Raw genomic sequence first — 11120 nt, 5'->3', positions numbered from 1 at the left:
GAATACCTGGCAGTTCCAATATGAGTGTGAGAATGAATGGTTGTCTTTCTGTGTTGGTCCATCATGTTTCAGTTACGGTATGTTTTTTACTTTAGTCCAGTTTGGAGAGTTTTTTCCTCATTATGTGGAAGAAGAGTGTGAGGGGAGCAGGCACTTTCTTGCAAAATCTACCCTCTATTATATTCTATTACGTTCCCAGAGCCCAGCAAACTACAAACTAAAAACTGTGCTGTGTAAAATAAAGACTGAATGCAGTGACTTCCAAATCTCACAAATCCATATTTTTATTCACAAAAGAACCCAAAAAAATACATCAAATGTTTGACCTGAGATGAAAAACATTCGCTCAGTTTGGCTTTTATGGCAGCAGCACATCTCAAAAAGGCTGCGAGAGGGACTCAAAATAAACAGCTGGAGGAAGTTTTTCATGACTAATTACAGCAACAGGTCAACAACATGACTGGAATAAAAAAACATTTCTCAAGTAAAGGTTCACCAGTCTGCAAAAAACAACAAGAAACATCTAAAAGTTGTGGAACAGTTTCAGAATAACTATCAATGTAAAACTGAAGACTTTGCCAATCTAAACATCAACACCACCTATCATCAAAAGATTCAGAGGATCTGGAGAATTAATATTGGATCGCTCTGATCATGACAATAAGACCCATCCTTCTCTTTTTTGTTGTTGCTCTGTTGTTATTTACATTTTATAAAGTGATCCAATTGTAAATATGAACATGCTGACATATTTACAACGGCAATGTACCACCTACCATTTTCACTCTACTTAAACAATAAAAAAAGTTATATGTAACAAGATCAAACATCAGTAAAAATGCATGCTAATGCAAAAAAAATAAAAATAGAAAAAATATGAAACAAATATACAAAAATATGTATTCAATTCAAATCTGGCCACCATCAGCTGCAAAGCGGTTGCCTTGCACAGCAGCACACCACACCCAGCGCTGCTGCCACGCTCTGAAAGCTCTGCGGAAGTCCTCTTCTCCCAGTGAATCCAGTACTATCAGTGACGCATGCTGGAGCTCTTCCACTGTGTCAAAAAAATGTCCCCTCAACTTGGCGTTGATTTTGGGGAAGAGGAAGAAGTCGCAGGGGGCCAAATCTGGTGAGTGCTGTGGGTGAAGAATGAGATTTGTGTCGGTGTAGCAGAAATAATGGCACTCTTTCAGTGCGTCGTGGGCGGGTGTGTCGTCGTGATGGAGCAGCCAGTCGCCTTTCTGCCACAGTTCAGGTCGTTTGGCCTCGATGTTCTTCCTGAGACGCGTCATAACGCTGAGGTAGAACGGAGCATCAACCGCCTGACCGTCGGGAACAACTTCCCGATGCACCACCCCGTGAATGTCAAAGAAGACGATGAGCTTGACCTTGAACTGGCTCCTTGTCGGATTCACCCTCCTTGCTTTTCCAGGCTTGCAGCCGTACACCCAGCTTTCATCGCCAGTTATGATCCGGGACATGAACGTTGGGTCATCTCGCGTCTGTTGACGGAGATCCTCGCAGGCTCGTAAACGATACTGCTTCAGCTCGGGAGTGAGTAGCCTGGGCACAAGCTTGTTAGCCACTTGGTGCAGGTTCAAAGTGGACGTCAGGATCGCCTGGACCGTTCCGAATGACACGTTGAGAATGGCAGAAATCTCCCTCAGAGAGATCCGGAAATCCTGGCGCACAAGTTGATCGATTTCTCGGATGTGCTTGGGAGTTGTGCTCGTGCTGGGTCGCCCTGACCTGATTTCATCATCGACGGATGTTCTGCCATTTTTGAAACGCAAATACCAATCCTTGCATCTTGATCGGCTCATTGCTTTGCTGCCGTAAACTTCCTGAAGCATTTTGAAGGTTTTCTTCACAGATATCTTGGTTTTCACGCAGAATTTGATTTTTTCTCTCTGTTCAAATTTGAGGCGTTGCAATGCATTGCGGGACGCAACACTGAATATTGGCATCGGAAAGGTTCTGGGAGCTGTTGCACGTGTGTCATCCTCCTGCAGTCCATCCTGGCCAATGCAGCGTTCCTGGAAGAAGTCCGAGTCTTCAATCGGGCTCCGTTCATGGGAAACCTCTTCTTTAATATCAAACAGATGATGGACACCTGCAAGGTACACACAGATGGATGAGCATATTTTAAAAAAGCCAAAATGCTGGGTGTATGGGGACACTGGTTTCCAGTATCCTGCAGAATGGACTCTAACCTAAAGCCCATCTCACAGAGTTACATCATCCAATCGAATCACAGCCAACTAAGTTAAAACGAAGAGAAACTAAAATAAAACAAATCAAATTAGTGAGGTGACTGTATTCAATGGATTTCATCACTTGTTCTTAAATCTCGCCCTAAAAATACCCTCCATATTTTAATAACATTACTGAAGTGAAACTAACAAAGCCACAACAGAAGCAGACAAAATATAAAACCTGATTCCTCACAGAGAAAAAATGTTGGTGCAGTTTCATAGTTCAATTTAATTTGTTTGTTACCTGAGCTGCAGGTCTGAGTCTCCTCCTCGTCCTTGTATTCATTTTTAACATGATGAAACAGTGAGTGCACTTTCTCTTCATTTTCACTCTTCACCGCAGCAGCAGCGAGCGGGAAATCAGTGATGTCAGCTTCCTCCTCCTCTTCCTTCTTTATGCTGAGGAGCTGTGAGACTTGCTGCTCCATATCAGGGCTCCAGTCATCTGGTTCTTCTTTGATTGGTAACAGCTGCTGAATATCTGAAAGGTACAAGCATCACAAATGTATGAGCAACAATGCAATGAGAAACAAAATTAAATTCTTCCGTGTGGCCCTGAAACACAATCAAAGTTTCTTTACTCATTAGGAAAATGAGTTCTCGCCGTTAGTTATCGTTTCGTACACTGACTGGAGCTTCAAACTGGACGTTTCTGTCATTAGCAAAGCCGCCTGCATGATGTTTCTTTGGTAAACACCAAGATACAGGACAAGATCACGTGTATGCTGATGGTTTGCATCACTTCATCTCAGCAACTATTAAAAATAAAATGTTTCTACTTTGTTTTAAAAAGAAGCCTTCAGAACAATATAAATGTTAAGGTTATTTCTGAACTTGGTAAGTTTTTTGGAAGAAAGGTTAGGTCAGGAATAGATGATGATGAAAGCAGTGATAGAATTAAAAGAATCACTTTGTACATTTGTAATAAGAATGACTTAGTTTAGCGAACATCTAAGTGCTAAAAAGCAGGCAGCCAGGACTTACCCATGGTTGAAGACATCTTTCCTCTCGTCCTGCGGTTCAGACTGACTTCTGGTGACTTCTCAGGTTTTTAACCTCTCCTGATGCCTCAGAGTCGTTGACCCACCCATTCACCCTTTTGGGTTTGTTGGGTCAAGGTGTGAAATGCTCCGAGTCGTCTGGGATGCCCTGCAGGTATCTGATAAGAGGGGCAGGGTCCAGCTTCCTGGAACAATAACAGTTACTCCAGCATAACTGTCGTTACTTCTTTCACTCGTCTTTCACACCACAGCCGTGAACTGAAGGTGAACACTTAAATGTTAATGTAATCACTGGAACAAAGGTTCTTCTGCTAAAGATGCTGTTGAATCCATTTGTATCAGTGTCCTAGTTTCCAAATCTGCAGGGGGTTGAACGTAACTGGACATTACATTGAATGTAAATATTTCCTGTCCACTATAACTAGTCCAAGTACTAATGTGATTAAATCATTTACACAAAAGCAATATTTCATTTCCTCAGCTACGTGTTAATGTGAGCAGGAAGTTGTTTTAGACAACAGAATGAATGAAAACTCATCATCGTCTGTTGATCGACAGGTCAACCTTAAAAACCACCAACCTCTTGTGGTGCCTGATGTCACATGTGCTGATTAGAGCTTCTAAAAACATAATTGAATTAATCTGTTAAATAATTTTGAGAATTTGGGTCTACACTGTGCTGAAATGAGGCAACTGGACTTGAGTTTCTGAAGCCCTTCAACTCAGATCTCAAAGGCTCTACAGCTGGTGCAGGGCGGCAGTTAATCATCTGATTGGATCGTTGAGAGTCGTTGATTCTCTCATTTTGCCTTTGTGTTAAATTCTGACGCACCCAACAGCAGTGGGAGACATTAAAGGCACATGAGTGAAAGTTTATCAGGCCATAATGGTCCAGTTGTTGTGCTCTGATGTGTTTCTACATTCAGGTGCAGATGGGGTTTTGGGTCCTGACCTCAGCTGCTGGTTTTCCTTTGTTGCCAAGTCAAGTTTACTTTCAAGCACATTAAAAGAAACAGCACCCGTTAACCAAACCGTCCACAGTTAGACGAGTAAAAGACATTTAGGAAGATTTTAAAAGTGTCCAATGTTGTCCTGATGTGAAAGGCAGTTTGTTTCACACACTCAACAATGATCCTTCACCCTCAGTCAACAGGAAGCAACAAATCTGAGTAGCTGAAATGGGTTTATTTAATCATTAAGGAAAATGTGGTATCATTTTAATGTATATCAATCAAGTACATTTTACGCACCACTGTTTACAATCTTTACACACCACAAATACACAGAAGATTTGCAGTATTTTAATGCACAGCATCTGCAGACCTTCTGGTGACTTCTCAGGTTTTTAACCTCTCCTTATTGAGAGTTTTTAATTTGCTTTTAACTGTAGACTCTGGTTGTGCTGCTGTCCTAGTAACCTTAGACCTGACAGCAGCCTTCGACACTGTCGATCACAACATACTGTTATCCATACTGTTATCCATTCTAGGCCCCCTGCTGTTTACTCTGTATTTGCTCCCTCTGGGCGATGTGCTGCGCAAATTTAATGTGTCCTTCTACACCTTTGCTGATGACATTCAGATCCACCTCCCTCTGAGGTTAGACTGTAAGGACTCTTTGCAGCCGTTATTCTCCTGTTTGTCTGACATTAAGACTTGGATGGCTCTTAACTTCCTACATCTAAATGAAAGTAAAACTGAAGTCATTGTGTTTGGGCTTCCTAAAGACCCCGACCTTTCCTTTGATTTTATGGGACCCCTAACTTCCAAAGTTAGGGGTTCCTCCATTAAGAGCCTCGGTGTTACTTTTGACATTACTTTTAAATTTGATAAACAAATCAGCTCCGTAGTCAAGGGATCTTTTTTATCATCTACGGATTTTAGCTAAAGTCAATTCCTACCTGTGCAGGAACGATCTAGAAAGGGTGGTCCATGCTTTTATTACATCACGGCTGGACTACTGTAACTCCCTTTATGCTGGTTTAGATCGTTCCTGTCTGCATCGCCTCCAACTGGTGCAGAACGCTGCTGCTCGCATGCTGACCGGTTCCAAAAAGAGAGACCACATCACTCCGGTCCTCTGCTCTCTCCACTGGCTTCCAGTTGCTTTTAGGATTGATTTTAAAATTTTACTGCTGGTTTTTAAGGTTCTTAACGGTACTGCACCTCCTTACCTGGCAGAGCTTCTTAGCATTTACCGCCCCAGGTGATCTTTGAGGTCAGCAGACCTTAAGCTTTTAGATGTTCCCAGGTACAGATTAAAGACTAGGGGAGAGAGGGCTTTTGCTGTGGCTGCACCCAGACTGTGGAACAGTTTACCTCCTCACATCAGATTCTCCACAAGCCTACGAACTTTTAAAACTGCTCTTAAAACTCACCTCTTCTCATTGGCTTTTAGCAAGGTTTAACTTACTGTTTTAACTTATTGTTTTATCAGTGAGGTGTTTTATGTACTTGTGTTTTATTGTATTTTATATTTGTATTTTATTGTACAACACTTTGGTCAGCCTTGGTTGTTTTTAAATGTGCTTTATAAATAAACTTGACTTGACTTGACATGTGCTGATTAGAGCTTCTAAAAACATAATTGAATTAATCTGTTAAATAATTTTGAGAATTTGGGTCTACACTGTGCTGAAATGAGGCAACTGGACTTGAGTTTCTGAAGCCCTTCAACTCAGATCTCAAAGGCTCTACAGCTGGTGCAGGGCGGCAGTTAATCATCTGATTGGATCGTTGAGAGTCGTTGATTCTCTCATTTTGCCTTTGTGTTAAATTCTGACGCACCCAACAGCAGTGGGAGACATTAAAGGCACATGAGTGAAAGTTTATCAGGCCATAATGGTCCAGTTGTTGTGCTCTGATGTGTTTCTACATTCAGGTGCAGATGGGGTTTTGGGTCCTGACCTCAGCTGCTGGTTTTCCTTTGTTGCCAAGTCAAGTTTACTTTCAAGCACATTAAAAGAAACAGCACCCGTTAACCAAACCGTCCACAGTTAGACGAGTAAAAGACATTTAGGAAGATTTTAAAAGTGTCCAATGTTGTCCTGATGTGAAAGGCAGTTTGTTTCACACACTCAACAATGATCCTTCACCCTCAGTCAACAGGAAGCAACAAATCTGAGTAGCTGAAATGGGTTTATTTAATCATTAAGGAAAATGTGGTATCATTTTAATGTATATCAATCAAGTACATTTTACGCACCACTGTTTACAATCTTTACACACCACAAATACACAGAAGATTTACATGTACATACATTAAATTAGTTAAAGTCAGCAGTCACAGTATTTTAATGCACAGCATCTGCAGACCTTCTGATGACTTCTCAGGTTTTTAACCTCTCCTGATGCCTCAGAGTCGTTGACCCACCCATTCACCCTTTTGGGTTTGTTGGGTCAAGGTGTGAAATGCTCTGAGTCGTCTGGGACGCCCTGCAGGTATCTGATAAGAGGGGCAGGGTCCAGCTTCCTGGAACAATAACAGTTCTGATTGTCTCCTTATTTACAATAAATTCTGCTGCTGTCCAGCATCAACAATATTTCTGTGCAGTAATGTTAACACTACGATTAATCTGCTCATGATTACCGTTGGAAATTCTTTATATCTTAACAGATTCAATCATATATGTAACATTTGCAAACAGTAAACAAACATATGCCATGATTGCCCAAAAAACAGTATACATGAGACTATTTAGTTTTAACAACACAAAGAATAAGACCTGTTGAAATCATCTCAATCAAACCTTCCAGTAACGTCAGGATAGCAGAGGTGTGTCTCGGAGCGACTTTATTCACAAAATAAATAATAATACCAGCTACCTCTTTACAATACAGGTGGACTCACGGCTTCCACCAAGTGACAGCGCCATCAAAGGAATTGTTACTATTTGTCTTTTGCATTGTGAAGATTTTTATCTTCAGTCAGTTTTGCAGGAATAAATCTGAGCAGAAACTGTAGACCTGTACACTTCACGCTATACTCTGTGCCATCAGTAAACACTGTCCTTATGAGTTTATGAGCTCAAATAACAGCTACAATTCTTATTAAATATACAAAGAAGTTGACTTTGTAAATTGGCCTCCTCATTAGACCCAAAAAGCAGGATCCAGTGGTTTTGGGTGGTCACTTGTCATGTGTGGTTTCAAAGCACCAAAATGGAGATGGCTTTATTTTGGGACGTCACAGATCACTATGTGGCATCCCTTTAGCTTTCTGCAAGTATAATATACAGCCTATGCTCAAATATTGACCTTTGTCCTCAGAGGCCAGAGAGAGGGAGGCAGAGTTGCCGATGGGCTCCTAGACTGTTGTAACATAAAAAGCCTCATTCACGAACCTCTTTTTCCAAATCAGTCTTTTGTTTGTAACTCGGTTCACAGTCCGGCGTCAGTTGGATTTTTAAGCCATCTGCACTCTGGAGGAAGAGCTCGGGAAAGGTTGGCCTTTTAGGCTGTCCTTCTCAGACACTTGTTGGAGTTTCTTCCAGCTGTTGTTGTTTAGTTGTGCGGGCTTCTCTCTCAGAGAAACTCCACCACTTTCTCCCAGATGCACCGTGAGATATTTGTTCTTCCTTATAAATATAGAACTGGGTGCATGACATTATGCAAGAGTGGACACAAGTGTGGGGATTTTGAATAAAACTGATTCAATAACACAAACGCAGTGTTAAGAATAAATATTCTGGTCATACATACCTGCCCATATTAGTGAACGAGACCCTCTGTCTTCTTTTCTGCTTCTTGTTCTAACTAAATCTTTATGTTTTTGAAAGTCTCCTCAGGCAAAGAAACTCTTGTTATAATTTGTCATGTTAGGAAAAGTCTGTTTAAATAAGCTCCTATTGGTTTGTAAAGATAACAAAGTAAAGCTTGAAAAGTTTCCTGTTATGACAAGGAAGTGATGAAAATTCATCATGATGACGTAGCCTACGTAAGAGAAACTAAGGCTACGTTCACTCTGCAGGTCTTGATGCTCAATTCCGATTTTTTGATCAAATCCGATTTTTTTGTCTGCTCGTTCACACTACAAATAAAATGCGACAGCAAACGCGCTCTAGTGTGAACGCTCAAAGCGGCCCGCATGTGCTAAAGAAGACGTCACACACAGCGCGCTCTGTTTAGACCCAGAGCAACAGTATTGTGTGACTGATGGGCCTTAATATAAAGACTTCGGACTTTACGTTTCCCAATTTTTGCTTTAAGTTATTTTGTTATTGTTAGGTATTTTAGTACCATGGGAGCATTTACTGGATATTGTTTTATAGTGACATTATACAGGAAAACTCTGTCATTCAATAAGGCCCCTTTGTTTTAGTTATTTTTCTCTTTGACCCAAGAATTGATGTGTGAGAATCACAGGCTGGTACAAGGTTGAAATACCACAGAGATCACTCCCTCAGCTACATTAGTTTCTTAATCTTTTAGACGCCTGTTGAGGCCAAATGGTTTGTTTCAGATTTCACTAATGTAAGAACTCTTCGTTTTGTGCCTTGAAAATATGTCGCTGAGATAATCACAATTGTAGCTGAACTAATAAACTACACAAAGGATGCTTCTTCACCCAAGGGCAGGAAGACGCTGCCTTATCTTGGTCTGTACTGGTTTAAACTGATAAATCTGCTGTCTCATGAATTTTATATAAACTGTTGTACTTGTGAATAAAGTTGAGTCGATTTGGGAAGACAATCTGAAGCAGTCTCTGTTTTCTTGTTCTCCCAAGCTGCTCCCGAGCTCGTACTAACACGCTGAATGGCATGCTTGAATATTACTTGAGAATATATTTGACTGTGTTACAGACTAAGGGACATTCTCTGCTGATAGACGTCCACGCCTCGGAGGAAGCCGATCCACGGATTAGGCCCTGGAAACCGTTTCCTTCAGTTATTTACATAATAATGTAGATAACCTAATAATTATCCTTATTGCTGTTTTAGAGGAGCGCTGCTTCAAAGGATAGTTGCAGATTATACAGTACATAAAATATACGTGAAAATAAAATGTTCACGTTTCCCCAACGTTGTCTTCCCAACAGTTTCAGTGACCTCTACACTGGATGGCCAGGAAGCGTTTGCGATGTCTTCTCCGGAGCTGATAATTGGTGTCTGTCTTGTGTCAGTGACGTAAAAGACGGATTTAATGCGACATGACCGTTCAAACAGCAGTCGCTTTCTAAAACATCAGATATGTATCGGATTCAGGACCACATACGAAAGTGACCCAGATCGGATTTGAAAATATCGGATTTGTGCCGTTCACACTGTCATACCATGATCGGATATGGGTCGCATAGGGTCCAAAAAATCGGATTTGATGCGCTTTCGCCTGCAGTGTGAACGTAGCCTAAGAGGAAGAGGAATACTCGGGGACTCCTTGGAGTTCAGGAACAGTTAAAATGTGAGAAAAAGCAAAAATGTTACACAAATTTCAAAGCCTGGCGTTCTTATTGAGATTGGCTGTGACTAATGTCAGCGGTTTCCCTCGATGCACCATTTGTAGTGAATATTTGTACAAATGTTGGGTAAATATAGGAAAATATAAATATAGAAAATCATGATTATTAATAAAGAGACTTTTTTAAAAATAATTTTATTCCCTTTTTTGAAAACATTGTCATCAAACACATACTGAAAAAAACACTATTAAAAATATCCCACGGAGAACATACAGTACACAGTGATACTACGGAAACCTGCAGTAACCTCTTTGTAGCGACAGATGGTGTTAGTAGGATATAAAAGGTCTGTGAGGATGGAAAAGAGGAAAGATGAGAGCTAATATGAGCCGTACAATGACAGGGGTGAAGCATCAGATCCCAGAGTGACGAACCTCCGAAGGTGTGTCAGCATTATAAAAATGAAAGACGAGTAGCAGTACTAATAATTACAAATTCTAGGTGTGGCCCCAGACACACCCTAACATATTTGTTCTTTTTTTAAGTGTTCATGATTGGCTGAAAAACACTGAGAGCCAGCTCGAGATCGCGTGAGCGGTTAAGGTGTTGTGTTGAATGGTAGCTCAGTCAGCTGAGAGGTCAAGGGTCGACCTCCTCGGGGATGATGGTGAGGATGGCATCCTCGTTGCCTCGCCTCACCACCATTCGAAGCGTGTCGTCCCGCTTTATGGCAGCGCTGACGTCGCTGGCAGAGGTGATTCGTTCGCCGTTGATGCTGATGATGACATCACTCTCCTTCAGGCCGGCTCTGTTACAAAGAATGAAAAGAAAAGACGAGTTATTCTGGACTACCAAGAATAAAAAGGCATTCCTGACACACACCTCCATATTCCAGGGAAAGGATGAACTGAAGGGCTGCACAAGATCCAGTGTAATACAAAGAAGGATTATTTTGTACTGCAAATCATACAAAGCTGCTGTAGTAGAGTCCAAGAATAAAAATGTACAGATGGAAATGACACTGAAACCGTGTTTCTGCTCTCATAGAGATTATTAGCTGTGGTAGTGACTGAAAATATGAGACTGACAGTAGTGGAAATGAGCTTCCTCTACATCCTCTAAAGGGGTCTGAAGTCAGCCTAGAGAAAAGGTGGGGAGCTCACTTATTTGCGAGGAGCTGAAAGCAGAGCACCTAGTCCTCCACACCAAAAGGAGGCTAGTTGAGGTGGTTCGGATGCCTGCAAAGTGACAGTTAAACACAGAGGCTCTACTTTCAGAGCTGAAGCGATGCCAAAGAGAAACCCAGATCTGCGCAGCTATGACTGAAGCAGTTTGTCCTCCCTGCCAGAGCAAGCTGGACGCTCTGGGTGGGAAACACTCGTTTTTCTGTTTTGCTGCTGGCTTCCAGGATGTTTCCAAAAAGGAAAACAGCAGCTTTAAAATCAGAGGTGAACTCTCCATACCC

At 41.5% G+C, this 11120-nt stretch overlaps 1 protein-coding gene across 1 annotated transcript in view; it reads right to left on the bottom strand.

Moving 5' to 3' along the window:
- Positions 1-9830: 9830 nt before the first annotated feature.
- Positions 9831-11120, bottom strand: part of htra1b (HtrA serine peptidase 1b) — a 30069-nt gene continuing 28779 nt past the window's right edge. Inside the window, exon 10 of the mRNA XM_026177837.2 lies at positions 9831-10463. Coding sequence (XP_026033622.1) covers positions 10295-10463 — 169 coding nt within the window. The 3' untranslated portion in view covers positions 9831-10294. The remainder of the gene's footprint in view (positions 10464-11120) is intronic.

The sequence above is a fragment of the Astatotilapia calliptera genome, chromosome 8, assembly GCF_964374335.1.
Source record: "Astatotilapia calliptera chromosome 8, fAstCal68.1, whole genome shotgun sequence".
Lineage (NCBI taxonomy): Eukaryota > Metazoa > Chordata > Actinopteri > Cichliformes > Cichlidae > Astatotilapia > Astatotilapia calliptera.
This window is presented reverse-complemented; position numbering and strand designations above follow the sequence as displayed.